Source organism: Erigeron canadensis, chromosome 8 (assembly GCF_010389155.1).
Source record: "Erigeron canadensis isolate Cc75 chromosome 8, C_canadensis_v1, whole genome shotgun sequence".
NCBI lineage: Eukaryota > Viridiplantae > Streptophyta > Magnoliopsida > Asterales > Asteraceae > Erigeron > Erigeron canadensis.
The window spans coordinates 40,845,285-40,863,888 of record NC_057768.1 but is presented as its reverse complement, the minus strand read 5'-3'; the positions used below and the strand labels follow the sequence as shown (position 1 = coordinate 40,863,888).

Sequence of the window (18,604 nt, the reverse complement as noted above, 5' to 3'; positions counted from 1 at the left end):
CTTGGTTGTAATTTCGGTTTTGGAACGGTTGAGATGGTGCTCCACTGGTTTGGTTGTTTCCTTGAAAGTTCGGGTTGAGTTGGTTTGATGAATTCCCATACCTAAGATTTGGATGGTTTCTCATTCCGGGATGATAAATATTGGAGTTCATGTCAAATGGCCTCTTTTCTCCAAACACTTGATTCACCTCTTCAACTTCTTCCGGGAGTAATGGACATTGCAAAGCCGTATGCCCAAGCTCATCACAACTCTCACAAATTGGGTATTCTTGAGAAACTTGAGCAACACCCCTATTTTCAGCTTTCCCCAACTTGGCAAACTTTCGCTCCAATGCCTCAATTCGATCTTTTGTTGCTTGATCACTTGTTGATGATAGTGAAGCAATTGGATGCCTCGTCCTCCTATTTGATTGAGCTTGTCTCTTTGAATTTACACTCATCTTCTCCAAGAATTCCCAGTCAACATCTTCGGGATTTGTCAAGAAAGTACCATTGCTAATAGAATTCACATCTCTTTTCTCTTCCGGTAACAAACCATCATAGAAAGCCGTGATCAACTCCCATTTAGCAATCCCATGGTGTGGACAAGTTCTCAACAACTCATTAAACCTCTTAAATGACTCATGAAATGTTTCACCCGATTGTTGTTGAAAGGTTCTAATGGAAGTTCTTGCATCACTAGTCTTTTGCATTGTATAATACTCATCCAAGAATTGTTGTTGCATTTCAGCCCATGTAAAGATACTACCCGATGGCAATGATAAAAACCATTGCTTTGCTTTATCCTTCAAAGTGAACTGAAATAAAACTAGTTTAACTTCATCCGGAGAAAATCCTTGACCTCCAATGGTACCACAAATAGCCTCAAACTCCGACAAGTGCAAATAAGGCTCCTCCGTTGCTTTACCATAAAAACTCGGTAGAATACTTAAACATTGAGGTCTAACTTCAAAAGCTCTACCCCTCAACACCGGTGGTACTATAGGCGAAGCATTAACGGCTATGGCGGGTCGAAAATGACTATCAACTCCTTGTGGTGGAGGTTGATAGTTCATATTAGGATTGACACGGTTGTGTGGTTGGTTAATGGGTGGAACTCCACGACGATAGTGACGTGGTGGTTGTCCTTGAGGAATTCTTGGGTTGATGTATTGAGGTTGGTTAAATTGAGGGTATTGAACGTTTTGTGGTTGCCCATAATCATCTCCATCATTCCAATCATATCCATCATAATTATCAAATCTCCCATCATTCCAATTATCAACTCTTTCATACACCGACTCCGTATACCGTGATCCTTCTCCAACAAAGGTTGGTGTTCCAGTTCGATGAGGAGTTGTGAATCCACTTCTCACGGAGCGGGGTGGATGTTGTTGTTGAGGTTGGTTTTGGGGTTGGGCATTTTGTTCAAGGTTAGGTTCTTGTTGGGTTCCGGTTGGTTGAATAATTGGTGGCATATTTCCAGGATTACTCATGTTTGCACGATGAAGTACTCGGTTTCTCCTAGCTGTTTTCTCAATTTCCGGATCAAACAACAACGGTGATTTCTTCTTTGAATACCTCGTATGCATAAACAACCTGTAACCTACACAAATAACACACCTAGCGTAATTCGGAAATACAAAAATGCAAAGAAATTAAACAACTACGAACAAAACTAAACTAATTCTTTTTATATTTTCTGAAAATGTTAACAATTGAAAGCAAACTTTAACACTTTGCACACCGATTCCCCGGCAACGGCGCCAAAATTTGATCAATGTCGTTGAACCGATCAAAAATAAAACTAAATACCACTAATTAGCTAGGGCAAGTAGAGTATCGTATCCACAGGGAATCAAGGGAAAGTGTTAAACACGTTATAAGAATTAATTAAAGTAGACATGAAACTTAAAACCGATTGATTGATTGATTTGATTAAAACTACAATTGATCATAAACTTAACAATTACTTTAATTAAATAAAAGGGATCATTCTCATGCTTCAAATTATGTTTTCTTATATGTAACCTAACTTATATTCGTTGGAAATCACATAGACATGATTCGTTATAATGTTTGGAATGAATGAATTTAAGAACTAAAGTAATCGGTTGTAATGATTCACGATAATGAAAAACCGAGGAATTGACACAACTAGATTTTCAATTCATTAAAATAGAATTACAAGTTCATGAGAGATTCTTTCAATAATCCATGATTAACAATAATTTGGAACCAAAAAATGGATGAAATTCATTCAAAGTCATAAACATGTAATCATTCATTCAAATCCAAACAACATTAGATGCAAAACACAATTAAGAATTAAACATCTAATCCAACATGATTATGAGAAAGGTTGAACATAAAAGTCTTACATAATTGTTCACATGAGAATGATCAAAGAAAACCTAGCCTATAATCTTCATCATTGATTCTTCAATTAAGGCTTTGATCTTCATGAAAATATGAATTGATGATGAAATTGGGGTGTTGTGTGTGTTAGGAAACTGCCCAGGGATGAGAAAAAATGAAGTGTTAACTTCCCAAGTCGTGTATGAAGGTATTATAAACTGAAAAGTAATTAAATCCCTAATTTTCGGATTTTTAGTGCAGCTCTGGCCGTCCCAGACTGCCTCCTGGCCGTCCCAGACTGCCCTCTAGAAATGGCAGTTTTCCAGATTTTTGCCTTGACACTTCTTGACTTGATTCTTGACTTTGCTTGACTTCTTAATGATCCATTTAACTTCAATTTGTCACCAAAAACCTGAAACACTTAACAAACATAAACACGCCCTAATCGTCTATTAACATTCACAAAACATGTCCATTTTCATATCTTAAAGTAGTACAGATTAGGCGTTTATCAGGGGACGGATGTATACGGTACGCTTAAGGGTTTAGGGTTTGAAGTCGGAGGGTTAGCCTAACGGCTAACCATACAACTTCAAACCCTAAACCTTAAGCTACCATGTAAAAACCCGGGAAAATCTAAACCATAAAATGTTAAAGCCTACAGTGGGAGAACAGATGTATACGGTACGCTTAAGGGTTTTGTGTAGGTTTCTTGATATGGACTAACTTTGTTTTGTCTAATTCTATGCATAAAATCAAATTTGATTTTGTATAGCTTTTTCACACTGTATGCGTAAAATCAATTTTGAATAGGTTCTTTGTATGCAACTCATTTGTTTTGTGTCAATGTGAGCACAAAATTAAATATGAATTTGTATAGGTTTTTGAAACCATATGCGTAAAATCAAATTTGATTTTGTGTAGGTTTCTTTGTTTGGAACTCATTTGTTTTGTTTAAATGTATGCATAAAATCAAATTTGATTTTGTATAGCTTTTTACACTGTATGCCAAAAATCATTTTTGATTTTGAATAGATTTCTTTGTATAGAACTCATTTGTTTTGTCTCAATGTATGCACAAAATCAGATCTAATTATGTATAAGTTTGACACCATATGCATAAAATCAAATTTGATTTTGAATAGGTTTCTTGATATGGAACTCATTTATTTTGTCTAAATTCTCTATACATAATCAACTTTGATTCTATACATAAAGTAAACAGAAATCATTAAAAATATCAACACTTAATCAAATTTGATTGTAGACATATAGTCACAAACACACATGTAATAAACTCAATACATAATCAAATTTGATTGTACAAACAAAGTTACAAAATCAAAATCTATACATAATCAAATTTGATTCTAGTATAAAGTTGCAAAAATAGAAAAATCACTAAAATATCAACACATAATCAAATTTGATTATAGACATATAGTCATAAACACACATGTAACTAAAAACTCAATACATCATCAAATTTGATTGCACAAACAAAGTTACAAAACACAAATTTAACAAATTCAAATTTTAGAATAGATCTATGTACAATCAATAAATACGTATATAATCAAATTTGATTTCGTACATACACTTTGGTTTAAACATTTCATCAAACACTTTGTGGGCAAAACTCATTATAAAAATTTTAAACAACAACCAAAGATACAACTTCTTATCATATGAAAAAACAAAAATAAGAGAAAAAACTACAAATCATGGATAAAAATGGTTTGTTTATCCATTTTTTATATAAAAAACATAAACTACATAAAATATCACTCTAATAATATCTAAAACGTCATCTTCCATTTGTTGTTGTTACTAGTGATTTGAGATGAAGATCCAGATTGTAGTGGTGGTGGTGGCGGCGGTCGGATATGGTGGTGGTGGTGGTGGTCACCGTCCAAGGAGGAGAAGAGAGAGAGAGACTGTGTGTGTGTGTTTTTTTTTTGATCAGGAGCAAAGAGAAGAAGAGAAATGGAAGATAAGGTTCTTTTTTTGTGTAAATTACGAAAATACCCCTTTGTATTTTATTTTTAATTAGGGGTAAATGTTAATCTTAACCATTGATGGGAATGATCTAAGGGCTAAGATTAAGCCCTTGAGATTCATAGAAAATTAAGAATGTAAATGAACAAACACCTGATATTTAATAAGAAATTTTGAAAACGATAAAGAAACTTATATTACCTCATAGTTTATTATAAAGTGAAATCTCTATAAATTAATAGCGTTGGGAAAATATATTTTATTAACTCAGTGACTTAGTAACTTATTGAGTGTTATTTTACGTTACTTTTTTTTTTAGTTGGACTAGACAAATTATTAATTTTATCGAGGTATTAATTTATCAAATATTAATTTAGAAAGGTTTTATTGTACTATTATCACACTTTATAGTAATCAAACATCTGCATATTAAGCAACTACGTCAGCCACATTTCTTTTTTTCCATGCGGCAGGTAAAAAAGTGATACCGTGTGTTCATTTTGTTGATTTTAGACTTTTAGGTCATCTCCATCCATAACCCAACCCAACAATACTATTTATTAAAAAACTATTTTCTCTCTCATATATCTAACCAACCAAACAAAAATTAAAATTTTACACTCCCATCAACAACCAACCAAAATCTATTATTTTAAACTACCCGATAACTAAAATATATTAAACTAATATATACCAGTGGTGAAAGTCATAACACTTCACATATAATTACGAAAAACTATATTAAAATAACATAAAACTATATTAAAATAACATGCAACTTTGATTGTCTAGACAAACGGTTCGGTGGGACATCAGAACATTTGTAATTATTTTATATTATAAAGGGGTGACCGACTAGAACAAATTGTGCCGATGGGAATGGTCTTAGTACTTTATTTAAAGAATTCATTTAAAAAAATAGAGAACCTCCAATTACTTTATAACGTATTCATATATCGTATTTCAAGTTTTCAATCTTTAATTTGTTTTTCCGGTACCTCAAAAGATTTTACAAGACTTGACCCAGTCAAGTAAGTGCTAGGGTTAGCAATGGTTCGATTTTCAAGCAACTCCGGTTCAAAAGGGAACACGACCCATATGTTTCTATTTCCTTTCTAGAAAGCAGAAACAATTCAAAGCCATCAAAAGTCACTATCAAGCATCCAATTCCCACGAATTTGGAGCAAAACCAATGTTGACTTTCAACTACCTTGTTCCACGTGTCTCATTCTCCATACGTTCATTTGTCACTGCTTACGTGGCTTTCTTTCCATCAAGAAAATCTCGTTTCCCCTGTTTCTTTCCTTAAACCCCTTTTTTCTCATTTCACAAAAACCCTACGATATAAAACAAATAAATCAGGTGATCATTTTCATTCAAGATCTCGAAGATAAATATTTTTATAAAAATGAGTGAATATAGAGCAACAAAAATAAGGATGGAAAGTGGTGGTGGTATTGGGGGGTTACATTATTATGGAATATGTACCGCCGGTGGAATGTTCAGTGCCGGAGCTACCCATCTCGCCGTCACCCCCCTTGATGTCTTGAAAGTCAATATGCAGGTCAATCTTTAATTTTACGAGATGCCCTTTTCATTTTTGAACACTTATATAGTACAGTATTACTTTCTGATTTTTGTATTATTAGGTTGTTGTTTTTTTGATAATGTTTATCATGTTTTTTTGACAGTTAAGTTGTATATGTTATAGTGTCATTTTAGTGTCAATTTTGCAAAATGGTAGCGAGTTAAGTGTGATATGAAATAACCCCGGATCCCTAAAATTTATGAATTTGTAGCAGCATACTTAGGTTGGCGTTTGGATTAGTTTATTGGATTTTCAAAAGTGTTCATTTTTCCTTGCTTATGAGCTTATCAAGATGAGCTCATTTCTTATTTAAGGCCTTCAGCTCTCACCTTTAGGAGTGGTAATTACCACACTAAGCAATTGCCCATTTTCTGATGAGGTGGCTTGTCCGGCAGCTTGTTAGCAATACCGTTCACAAAATTACAAAACTAGCGCATTTCATTAAGGTATCATTACCAAGATCGACCACCAACCTACTTGCTATTTTATGACATTAAGCCTTTGTTATGAAATGACGTTTATCATTGGACATTTATGCCATTCTTTTTTCTTTCTTTTTTAACATATGCCATTCTTGTTTTAGTGTTTTAGTAATTGAATTTTGATTGTTTAATAACCTCAATTAATTAGTTTTGATCTGATTTTGATTAACTCAGGTGAATCCACTTAAGTTTCATAGTATTGCATCAGGTTTAAATATCCTGTGGAAAGAAGAAGGTCCATCTTCTTTGTGGAGAGGTTGGTCTGGAAAATTATTCGGGTATGGTGTTCAAGGTGGATTCAAGTTTGGTTTATATGAGTTCTTTAAAAGGCGTTACGCGGATGTGCTCGCGGATGAAAGACATAGTGTTGTATTTTTCCTGAGTAGTGCATCTGCTCAAGTTTTTGCTGACATTGCTCTTTGTCCATTTGAAGCCGTGAAAGTCCGTGTCCAAACACAACCAAATTTTGCAAAGGGCTTGTCTGACGGCTTTCCAAAATTATATGCACGCGAAGGAATTTCAGGGTATGCAAAGTCCCAACTCACCAATTCATGGATATTGCCGATTAACTTCTAAATGTTTATTTATGAAAGTAACAATTTGTTTATAAATGATTGCAGGTTTTATAAGGGACTCCTTCCACTTTGGGGACGTAATCTTCCATGTAATATATGTTTGATTTATTTTGGAATCATTTTATTTAAATTCAGTTCGTTTTTTTTTTTTAACATGTTTACCATTGCCTTAAATTATGGTTTTGCAGTCTCAATGATCATGTTTTCAACCTTTGAACATTCAGTGGACATTATTTACCGAAAGTTTGTTCAAAAGAGAAAGGAAGAATGTTCAAGGACTCAACAACTAGGGGTTACATGTTTGGCAGGGTATACTGCTGGAGCTGTGGGTACTGTAATTTCAAATCCAGCTGATAATATAGTGTCATCTCTATATAACAAAAAGGCCAATACAATTATGCAGGTATGCTTCTTGTTAATCTTGATAATCAGATAGGTTATGAGGTGTCCTAAATTCTAATACGGGTGCTATTATTCAGGCTGCAAGGAATATTGGGTTGGTGAATTTGTTCACTAGAAGTCTTCCCATTAGAGTTGCGCTTGTTGGACCTGTTGTGACTCTGCAATGGTTTTTCTATGATACTATTAAAGTGCTTAATGGACTGTAAGTGCTATGCTTTTTGCTTATATTGTTTGTTACTGAACCATGTGATCTTTTTCCTACTGAAGTCTAACCACAAAAGTCAATACTCAATAGCGTCTAAATTGACATCCTTAGCTAGTTGGCTGCTTGGATTTTCGTTTTGAAACTGATTATCCAATAATTGAAACTCACAATCAGTTTCTAGTATTTGAATAAGCTGATTCCACTTTTGGACAAATTATCGGTTGTTGATGGACCAGTTGAATCTACTGGCTACCACAACTTCAAACATCAAAAGACATCAACACACTGTCTGATGCTACTTGTTTTATTACAGCTAGATTCTGATTATATAAAATCACATAATCACTTCCAAACTGCACATCCAAACACCCTAAGTTTTACTATTGACTAAGACTTGTATGTTGTCTTAATGTTACAGGCCTACGAGTGGAGGGCTAAACAGAAGTATAAAAGGAGCCGATGAAGCAAGTTATAATTGCTAACACGGAGATACGTCATGGCCATGGCACACCAAAGCTCCACATGGAATCACGGGCTTGGTGGGTGCTATCATGGCTTACCCCAATTTATTTTGTTGTACAAAGCTGGGCTGATAATAGAGAAACTATAAAAGTTAACATTATTGACAGAGTACAATCCAATAATGAAAAATGGTATTCCTCCGACTTTGGAGTAGATTTGTAACTTGGAAGGTTGGGAATGCCATAGTAGGGAATGTGGGGGCTGTCCTCCTAATGGTTAACCACTGGTTAAAGGAGCTAAAGTCTTCTGAATATATTTGTAATACAAAAAGTTTGTATGGATTTTGTAGTTCAAAAGTTAATATCAGATTTTGATGGGTTAATTGTCTAAAAATCTTGTGTATTCTATGTTTTGTTCTTTTCAGGCCATCAAACTTTTTTAATCTTATCCAGGTCATAAAAACTTTAGTGTTATTATCCTTTTGAAGCCGTTTTGTTACCAAAAAGTTATCGCTTTGTTAAAAGAATGGCCTAATAGAGACACAATATAAAGTTTTAGTGATCGAAAAGAGACATTTAAAAGTACGATAACATAAAAGAGATAAAATACGAGAACCTATAAGGGACGCAAGATCCGACAGTTGGGTAGATATTTGAGCATTTGGGCGAAGGTGATCTTCCTTAAGCGCTTAATGAGGTCAATGCCAAGTTCTTGGTACCATATTGGGATAAAATTTCGTAAGTTCATCCATCCATAACCATAAAGTTGCGATTTAAATAAACTCGAAACGGTTAAAAAGGAGGATTTGTCCTTTATTTTTTAATTTAATAAAATAGAAAAAAAATATATATATATTCAAAGAAATAAAATAAGAATAATTAGAGAAAAGTCAACGTAGGTTGTAAAGTGGTCAGCACGAAGCATCAAATCATCAATCATCATCCAATGTTTTTCGTCATAAAAGAGAGGAACCTAAATTAATTTCCATATCCAACATAAACACACACAAAAATTTCCAAATTTCATAATTCCATTCTTCTAGATCATCATCCCTGCCAAGATCCACACACATGTATGTACATTCATATTTTATATCTATCTTTTTTATATTTCATTACTTTGTTATCTTGTTTTACATAGATTTTGCCATGTGGGGTTTGTCTCAAATCACCAAAGTTTTGTCCTTTTCAATAATTGTTCATGTGGCTCTTGTCTCATTCAGGAAAAATACCATGTCTAATGAATATATTCAAGATTAGTGGTCCATATGTAACATGTTTCTTTCACTTTCCTTTTTTGTTATCATAGTTTGTCATTTATTTTATATTGGTTCATGCATCTACATAAACATATAATGTGTTAGATTCTTATGATTGCTCTAATATAAGGATGTTTTGTGTGTTTGTGACATGTTTGCAGCAAATTTAATGAATATCAATAAAGAGATTTTCGGTTTATATAATCTTTTCAAGGAATTTTAAGTGTGTTTATGGGCAATACATGCCGCGGATCATTTGGAGTAAAAGACATTAACAAGTACAAACAACCCGAAAATCGTTCAAGTTTCAAGAAACGTATATCATCTAGGCAAGTTAACAACTTGAATAGCCCTCAACAATTTATAGCCCATCAAACTAACAAGAGTTTTAATACTAATCCCAATCCTAATCCGAAACCCCAAGTTGTTCCTGTAGAAGACGACAACATGAACCGCCATGGTGCTAACCAAGCTTACTATGTTATCGGTCATAAAACTGCAAATATTCGTGATCTTTACACATTGGGCCAAAAATTAGGCCAGGGTCAATTTGGTACTACCTATTTATGCACCGAGATTTCAACCGGTATAGATTATGCTTGTAAGTCCATTTCAAAGAGGAAGTTGATTTCTAGAGAGGATGTGGAGGATGTGAGGAGGGAGATTCAGATAATGCATCATTTGGCAGGTCACACGAATATTGTAACTATTAAAGGTGCATATGAAGATCCTTTATATGTTCACATTGTTATGGAGCTCTGCAATGGTGGAGAATTGTTTGATAGGATTATTCAAAAGGGAAATTATAGTGAGAGGAAGGCTGCTGAATTGATAAAGATCATTGTTGGTGTTGTCCAAGCATGCCATTCACTTGGAGTTATGCATCGAGATTTAAAACCGGAGAATTTCTTGTTGGTTAACAAGGATGATGATTTCTCACTCAAGGCGATTGATTTTGGACTTTCGGTTTTTTTCAAACCAGGTAAAGTTGTAGAGACCAAATGGTTTGAAGAAATTCATCATTGTTTTCTTTTTGTTTATTCTTTGTATTTTGTGTAGGTCAAATTTTCACAGATGTGGTTGGAAGTCCATATTATGTTGCACCTGAAGTGTTGTTGAAGCATTATGGGCCTGAAGCAGATGTATGGACAGCTGGGGTCATACTCTACATACTTTTAAGCGGTGTACCTCCATTTTGGGCTGGTATGTGTTACTAAAAAAATCATGTGTTATCGATTTCATTGTAACAAGTTTAGTGGATGCTGATTCAACTATCTGTGTAGAAACACAACAGGGGATATTTGATGCAGTATTGAAAGGCAATTTAGACTTTGAATCAGACCCATGGCCTCTTATATCTGACAGTGCAAAAGATATTATTAAGAAGATGATATGTTCTCGGCCTTCAGATCGGTTGACTGCTCATGAAGTCCTCTGTATACCCTCTTACCTTTTAAGAACTATTTTGACTAATTGTTGAATCTTGATTAAGTAGACTGTTTGTCTATATATTGAAATTTTATGGATGTCTGTTCTACAAAGAATATGGTACATGTTAGTGGTAGTTATTTATTTGTTCAGGAGGCAATTTATTGTTAATTATACCAGTGTTATCGCAGTGAGGGTATATTTATTGTAACAAAATAATCTGCAGGTCATCCTTGGATCTGTGAAAATGGTGTTGCTCCTGACAGAGAATTGGATCCTGCAGTTCTTTCACGTCTGAAGCAGTTCTCTGCTATGAATAGGTTAAAGAAGATGGCTCTGCGGGTATGTGCACCGTATATTAAAGCATATAAAATGTTTTCATTTATATAATATGCTTTATTCATCTGATGAATGAGATGCAAACAGTCTGCAAATTCTGTAAATAATTTCTCTATTCCACTATGCTGAAAATACCATAATAGGGCACACAGGAATTTAAGCTATTGAAAGCAATGTATTTAATTCAACTGTTTCATGTTTTATTAGGTTATAGCCGAGAGCTTGTCAGAAGAAGAGATTGCTGGTTTGAGGGAAATGTTCAAGGCAATGGATACCGATAATAGTGGTGCAATTACATTTGATGAGCTAAAAGCCGGTTTAAGAAAGTTTGGGTCAACATTAAAGGATACTGAAATTAGAGACCTTATGGATGCGGTAAGACTAGTAATCAGAAAGCCTTATTTTGTACCAAATATGTGCGTGTGGCGTGTGCAAAATAGCTAAAAAGCATTATTTTTCAGGCTGATGTGGACAACAGTGGGACAATCGACTATGGAGAATTTATAGCAGCCACAATTCACCTAAACAAACTGGAACGTGAAGAACACTTGGTTGCCGCGTTTCAGTATTTTGACAAAGATGGAAGTGGTTATATTACAGTTGATGAACTTCAGCAGGCATGTGCGGATCATCACATGACTGATATCCTTGTGGAGGATATAATTAAAGAAGTTGATCAAGATAATGTGAGTTGAATTCGAGTAGATTTCTGTATGTGTATTAGTATTATCTTTAACAGCAGTTTGATTTTAACACGGGTTTATGTGGTTTATCTTTCAGGATGGGAGGATTGATTATGGGGAATTTGTGGCTATGATGACTAAAGGAAATGCAGGAGTCGGTAGACGAACGATGAGAAATAGTGTGAATATTAGCATGAGAGATTCACCGCGGGCTGTCTAGTTTTTCGTCCTTGGACTTGTGAAAATGATTTGATCAATTCTCCTTGTTAATGTATCTTTTGGAATGATTTTAGAGACTTATGAAAATTGTAGTCGTATTTTCTTTATTTTTCATGGAGGTGAAGGAAATGTTGTAAACTGGTACTTAAAACTGCTAAAGGTTTATTTCATTGATGGTAACTATTTTCAGTTGTAATTTTCTCATCAACATAAATTGACTTTTAAGGTAAAGTTCCACTATATTTGATACCTTAGTTCAGGTTTTCAATGATGGAACTCATGGAAGGACTTGTAGCGGTAACGCATGGAGGTTTTCTATGTTTAAGTTAGTCAGGAAAGACGAGTCTTTGACTTAGATCACACGACCTAAAGAGGGTACCTTTGTGACCATTTTCGAATTTTTCTTTAGCCACCTCTATATATTACCCAGTAAGATTCGAACTTATGACTTCTTAGGAAGGAAATCAGGATGTATAATGAGTAGGACAACTTTACAGTGGTTAATGAAAGTACACCGATACCATTCAATAATACGATAAAAACATGGTTTATTGGTATGTATCAAAGTTGTGAGTTTAAGTCGAGTTACACTAAAAACGTGGCGACTTTTTTTCTCCTGACCTTTACAAGTCGTGGTATGAATTTGAACCGAGTCAATGAAAAACACAAATTTATGGTTGTTGTAATTTGATATTATGGGTATATATTATATGTTGTTCACGTTGACTATATATATTATGCGCGTTGGCTATAATTTTGATCCTTTATAATTAATATTATTTATAAAAATCTTAACTATTAATGTTTGATATCTTCAATACAATTGATGAAAATAATAAATATATAATGCTAAATAAATTTTTAAACAACAAAGTATTTAATAGTTAAACAACTAATATGTTAATTTGTTCGTTTTTTTTCTTCTATGATTGGGTTCACAGCCAAGAGACCTGGGTTCAAATCCGGAGGGAGCATGGTTTTACCCCAATTAATATAATTGGGGGTTTCTCCCCTCAGTGGTGTATTGGAGTTACTGAAGTGGGTAGCATTCTAGCTGAAAAACTACTAGCTAAGGACAACCCAACAATCATAAAAAAAATAAATAAAAAAAAAAAAGTCAACAACAATTAAAAAAATATTAAATATTGCAAAAAATATCAAAAACTATCAAAGTATACGTCTTCATCATCTTATCTTAAATGTCACATTAGTTTTCTCTCCTAAACACATCAAGAACTATCATCTTCCTGTTATACCTTTATTTTTATCTCATCCTCGATTAAAAATTATAAACCGACACATCTATATACTCTCCATACCCCACAGGCTCACACACTCTTTTTACATTTCTAATTTATTGTTTTTCTATTTGTATACACATGCACATGGTCTCATTTCTCTCGTTAAAGAAAAAAAAGTAAATGGGTGGCATGGGGGCTTATAGGACGAAGTGGACGACCGGTCGATGTCTGACTTTTTAAGGGGCCCGACTTTTTATTTTTTAAAAATTTATATATGTAAAAAAATATATGTTGTTAACCAAGATCGTTAAAAATTCAACAATTATCCAAAAATTAAACAATAGTACTTAACAAAAAAAAACCTCAAGTAACAATTTGATATAACATTTATCATCGTTTTTATATCTTAGTTTATAAAATTATTATTGTTGCATTAATCCTCCGGGCCCTTTTTTTTTCTCGGCCGAGGTTCATAAATCCTCAGAGACGGCACTGATGGGTGGGAACCCCCGTGGCCCCATGTACCTTCTTGGTACCCAGAGCATACACCGCATAGAACTCATGTTCGGTGAAACATTATCCTCATACATGGAGCACAAGTTATATTTCTCCACTTACCTTGACCTTGCAGTATTCATTTTGTGGGTCTATGTGATCACATGATAGCAATACCAATTAATTTATTGATCTATGATCAATTGGTCATTTCTCTCGTTGAACATTTCTAAAATATGATGAATGGGTAATGACAAGTTGTTGCATAGCCCATCTTGAACGATGAGCATGAAGACGAGGCTATGCAATGGGATAAGGAACGACCTTATGTAAGTTGTAATGTATTTAAGCACTTGTATATGAATCACTCAGAAGAATATTTTTTCAGTAATTACTAACTAATTTGATGTTAGGTATTTTGTATGTGGTATCCTAATAGCTAAAGGTATGCACCAACTGAGCTAACCCATATAGTCGGAGGACCCCTAGCCCACTAAATTATTCATATTGTATGCTTAAATCAATTTTGATTTTGAGTAGTTTTTTTGATATGGAATCCATTTATATTTTCCAAACTTATACTTAAAATCAATTTTAGTTTTGTATAGGTTTTTAAACTCTAAGTATAAAATCAGTTAGCATTTCTGCCTGTAAACACGAAAAAAGCTAGACTAATGATAAACCCAATACAAATTTATAAATCAAACCTGAGTTGATCGACCAAATAAATCGTTCAAAAGTATGCTTACTAAATTAAATTTTTTTACATCATATTTTTTTTTGATATTTTTATAACATATCTTAAAATTTTGTTTTTTTTTTTTTCAATATCAATGCTATTCGATATAACTTTAACGATTTTTTAATTAATAGTTCGGTGGAAAGAAATTATGTTTTCTTCACTTAAGTCGCAAGTTCGAAGTGCCATAAACATGGGAAAAAGAAAATGACTTGACCACTGCAATTAAATCAAAAGATGAGGTCATGATCCTCATTTACGATTTTAAATCTATACATTTTTTTTTACTTATCAAATAGATAAAGAAGGAAAAAAAAAAAACTTTCAAAATTCAAATAAAAATAAACCGAGATCAACAACAACAACAGTCTCTCTTTCTCTTTCTCTTCTCATGCATGCTTCCCTCACACACACACACCCCCATCACCGGAAACCAAGTTGACGCTCCGATCACCCCAATTTTCAATCTCACCCCTTCAAAAATCCCAATTTTCAATATCATCATCAATTAATGGAAGTTGATTATATAAAAACTTGCATGAAAAAACTTACAATATGGTACACCCCAAATTTCAAACCCATCATAACCCATGATGAACTTGATCATTACATGTCCATTCTTGGTTTCATTCCACAACCACCAATCACCGCTGCCACCGCCACCGTAACCGTGTGGAAAGAGTACTCATTTACGGGTTTCGGCCCGTTTCTTTTGAAATCCCAATCTCATCACCCCCTGCCTCGACCTCGCCTTCCATATCCAAGAATTGATGGTTTACATGTTGATACTTACAGTTCTTTTTTGGATGCCATTAACTTTTACCTCAAAATGGACAATGTATCTGATCTTTTTCATATTAGGTGTGTTTCCCTATTAGTTTTCCCCCTTTTTGATTTTAATTGAATATGTACTGTTATGTGCTTTCATGCTGATTTTTACTGGTCAAAGTTGTTGACTTTTAGCTTCAAATTTGATATGGGTTTAAACCCTTTTAAGAATAGTTGGTTAGCACATACAGTAATTGATTTAATATGCATTTATTTCATGTGGTTAATTTTAGGCTAAAACCCATAACTAATTTTCAATTTTGCATTCAAAAAGTACTTTAATTTGTTGACTTTATGTTAGTTCAATACTGTATGTTTTGGGCTAATTATACAGAATGTATTCAGATATCATAGTTTTGTTGCTGTATGCATTCGACATTTGGACTTTCGATTTTACCTTGTGATGTAACAAGCTTCGAATTTGGTACTAATGTATGTACGCGACCTTTTATAACACGTAAACGGGTGACTTGACAGCTTATCTGATGACATGATAGATGATGTGCTTACTTTAATAGTATCATTTACTTGATGAAGAGGATATATCAGATTCATACGAATTGAATTGAAGTTTTACTATATCAAAAGATAGGTGTTTAACAAGTATAGTTGAATACAGTTTGAAGTAATTAGCCCGTATAAGTAATGAAGATGAATTCACTTGTTCTTTAGTTAATGAGAAAAGTTTATGATCACTTGTGTTTGTTTCTTTTCTTTCTTCCAATCAATGATGAATTCTCACGACTGTTGAATCCCAAATGGATCAATTGCACACCAAAGTCAGAGTGATGACTTTTATTATGGTTTACGATGGGCTTTTAGGACATTTGGATTTGTCATTTGATAATCCCTCATATAATGTATAGACTGTCACTCTATATAGTTAGTTGCAGGTTCAATGCCACTCTATTTAGACCAGAAATGATATACTAAGTAAATTGATGTAATATCTTTCGACATAATCGTGGTTTACTTTAGTACACATCTATACATATGCATACCAAGATAGTCCATTCTCGTATTAAGGAGATCTATTCACTTTATTGACAAGCAGATTTCTGTTCCTTGCATGTAATATTGAAGATGATTTTGCTTCTTTTATTCATTTAAATCAATAATAGATAAAGAAGGATGTGTTGCACCAATCGATGCTTAATATAGTTCATAATCGAGTTATTAATACTCAGATTTGCATATTATGGTTGTTTTAGGGGAATGGCATTGCACAATATTCATGATAGGAGATACAAGTGGTCACGCATGGATAAAGACAACGACAAGTATGTGTACAGAGTGGGAACTTTGGACTTGTCAGACACATCCGACAATACCTACAAGGAACAGAATCCAGTTTCGCGTATTGTTCCATTCAAAAACATCATAGACAGGAAGTTGTAGCAGTGCATGTAGACAGTTCGCTTTGTTTAGATAAATATATGGCCAACAAAATTTTTTGAGTATTATTGTTAATATGGGGTAGTATTAGATCAAACATTACTGACAATTAGTTTGAAGCCTTAATTGTCAGATCAGTAGGTCAGTTTGGTTGACAATACATTAGAAGGTTGGATCTGTTAGTTTGAATCCTTATTTGTCTTGATGAATGTGGGTACTAACATTTGTTGTCAAGACATGGTTCAGTGAAAATCGTAAGGCCAACTACACATACAACAAGGAGTCGAGGATAGTATTGTCATCAAACTAATCAAGATTTTGTTATATGAGAACTGATGCACATACTTAGTATAATTGTTTAGACTTCTTTGGTGAAAGAGAAGTCATAAGTTTTGTGGCAATAGCAATGGTTGATTCAGTAATTGTACTGGTTGTCTTGGTAGCTTCCGAATCTGTAAGTTGTTATCAATATTTATGAGTCATGTATAGTTGGTCGAAAGATGTGAAAGTGATTAGGCCCATGTCAAGAGTTTTGCGAAGCTGGTTAACTTGAACTTCATTTGTCAATAAATAAAAGCCATATTTGGTCACATATTATCACTTTTAAAAGGTTATGGACGATATGCCAAAACTCCAACAAGTAGCAAAGCAGTTGGAGACGTGGAGACCCATACTAGATTCCAGGATGCAAACCTGTGCCAACCTTCAGTCATGGTACTCCATTTGTTAGTTTGAGACTTCGAGATGATATTCTAGTTTATAGAACGCATTGTGAACAAGACCGAGTAAGAACTTGCTGTTGGTTTAGTGCTCTAACTAGGATAGACTCACTTTTAACATATGTTTATATGATGTAACTAGACCTGACGATCCAGACCCGTAATTAAATAAATGGATAAAATTGGGTAAATTTTATCACTTTGTGGGTTGATTTGGGTAATAGGAAGGAAGAGAAAGTGGGTTCAAGAAACACCCCCGGAAATTCTGAGATGTTATATGCGGGTCAAGCGGGTCACGACTTGTGGCTCGAGCGGGTCAAGATGGTGGTGGTTGGATACCAGTGTAGCCCTTGCTCTTAGAGAGAGTTTTTTTAGTGGTTCTCACCTGATAACTACACTATATTTATATTCATATATTTTGGTTAGACGGTGTTATAGAAAAATGGTGCTTTATTATATCATGTCACTAATAATCTGTATTTTTTTCATATATATAATGTCATGGAATTTCGTTACCCAATATTAACGTCTATGACTCTATGATTATTTTTTCATATATTTAATGTCATGGAATCTCATATATATGCTTGTGTTACACTGTTATGGACCATAAGATTTGTTTGGATTTTTAATAGTACAGGTTTTTATCTCTGTTCCACTTATCTTTAAAACGGCCTTTCTTTTCCTTTATTTGTCTTGGTTGATTTTTTTTATAAAGTATATGTCAAGTAAAAAGATCTACCTCAGACGTGACATAACTAGCAGATAGCCACATGCACGCTAAAAGTTGTCCAAATAACCTATTTGTGTAATTACTTGGTTTTACTTTGGTCATTACGGCTGAAATAGGGATAACATCTAGCTAGGATTTTACAGATTTTCTTTAACTTATATGAGGTCAGTTAATGGTATACTCATGCTATGTAATGGTTCATTGGATTCCAGATGGAGTTCCAAGAGAGAGTTGTTGATCCTCTTCAGGCAGAGGACCAAGTGGACAGGGAGGAAAGGCTCAACAGGTTGCGTGAAGGTCAAATTCTTCATCTTAATCATTTTTCTTTAAAATGAGCTGTGTTTGTTTGCAGTAAATTAAGGTCTTTTGGAAACTTCATTTTGTTTTGACAGTTTGATGTATAGTTATTTGTGATTATATATGTTACTCTCATGAGTAAATTTGTCCAAGTTACCACTTTGGTGTGTGGTTTAACCATT

General features: G+C 33.9%; 3 protein-coding genes across 3 annotated transcripts; all 3 read left to right on the top strand.

Annotated features, from left to right (window-relative positions):
• Positions 1 to 5,479: 5,479 nt before the first annotated feature.
• On the top strand, positions 5,480 to 8,441 carry LOC122579840 (mitochondrial phosphate carrier protein 1, mitochondrial-like). The gene is made up of 6 exons (XM_043752089.1): positions 5,480 to 5,898; positions 6,579 to 6,928; positions 7,025 to 7,068; positions 7,168 to 7,382; positions 7,459 to 7,583; positions 8,005 to 8,441. Exons 1-6 carry the CDS (start codon positions 5,743 to 5,745, stop codon positions 8,066 to 8,068), a joined length of 954 nt encoding a protein of 317 aa, XP_043608024.1. The 5' UTR covers positions 5,480 to 5,742; the 3' UTR covers positions 8,069 to 8,441.
• A 599-nt stretch (positions 8,442 to 9,040) lies between these two features.
• LOC122580663 (calcium-dependent protein kinase 26-like) lies at positions 9,041 to 12,171 on the top strand. The gene is made up of 8 exons (XM_043752932.1): positions 9,041 to 9,120; positions 9,468 to 10,288; positions 10,366 to 10,509; positions 10,590 to 10,742; positions 10,961 to 11,076; positions 11,281 to 11,448; positions 11,535 to 11,759; positions 11,854 to 12,171. The coding sequence occupies exons 2-8, from the start codon at positions 9,538 to 9,540 to the stop codon at positions 11,974 to 11,976; spliced, it is 1,680 nt and encodes a 559-aa protein (XP_043608867.1). The 5' UTR covers positions 9,041 to 9,120; positions 9,468 to 9,537; the 3' UTR covers positions 11,977 to 12,171.
• A 2,716-nt stretch (positions 12,172 to 14,887) lies between these two features.
• On the top strand, positions 14,888 to 16,676 carry LOC122610848. The gene is made up of 2 exons (XM_043783806.1): positions 14,888 to 15,311; positions 16,490 to 16,676. Exons 1-2 carry the CDS (start codon positions 14,962 to 14,964, stop codon positions 16,674 to 16,676), a joined length of 537 nt encoding a protein of 178 aa, XP_043639741.1. The 5' UTR covers positions 14,888 to 14,961.
• The last annotated feature ends 1,928 nt before the right edge of the window (positions 16,677 to 18,604 follow it).

Bases quoted from the DNA above. Each gene is read 5' to 3' on its own strand.
- LOC122579840 (XM_043752089.1), top strand. From the start codon at position 5,743: ATGAGTGAATATAGAGCAACAAAAATAAGGATGGAAAGTGGTGGTGGT. The intron at 7,069-7,167 runs GTAATATATGTT...ATGGTTTTGCAG, and splicing joins TTGGGGACGTAATCTTCCAT to TCTCAATGATCATGTTTTCA. The intron at 7,584-8,004 runs GTAAGTGCTATG...TTAATGTTACAG, and splicing joins ATTAAAGTGCTTAATGGACT to GCCTACGAGTGGAGGGCTAA.
- LOC122580663 (XM_043752932.1), top strand. From the start codon at position 9,538: ATGGGCAATACATGCCGCGGATCATTTGGAGTAAAAGACATTAACAAG. The intron at 10,510-10,589 runs GTATGTGTTACT...CTATCTGTGTAG, and splicing joins TGTACCTCCATTTTGGGCTG to AAACACAACAGGGGATATTT. The intron at 11,760-11,853 runs GTGAGTTGAATT...TTTATCTTTCAG, and splicing joins AAGAAGTTGATCAAGATAAT to GATGGGAGGATTGATTATGG.
- LOC122610848 (XM_043783806.1), top strand. From the start codon at position 14,962: ATGGAAGTTGATTATATAAAAACTTGCATGAAAAAACTTACAATATGG. The intron at 15,312-16,489 runs GTGTGTTTCCCT...TGGTTGTTTTAG, and splicing joins TCTGATCTTTTTCATATTAG to GGGAATGGCATTGCACAATA.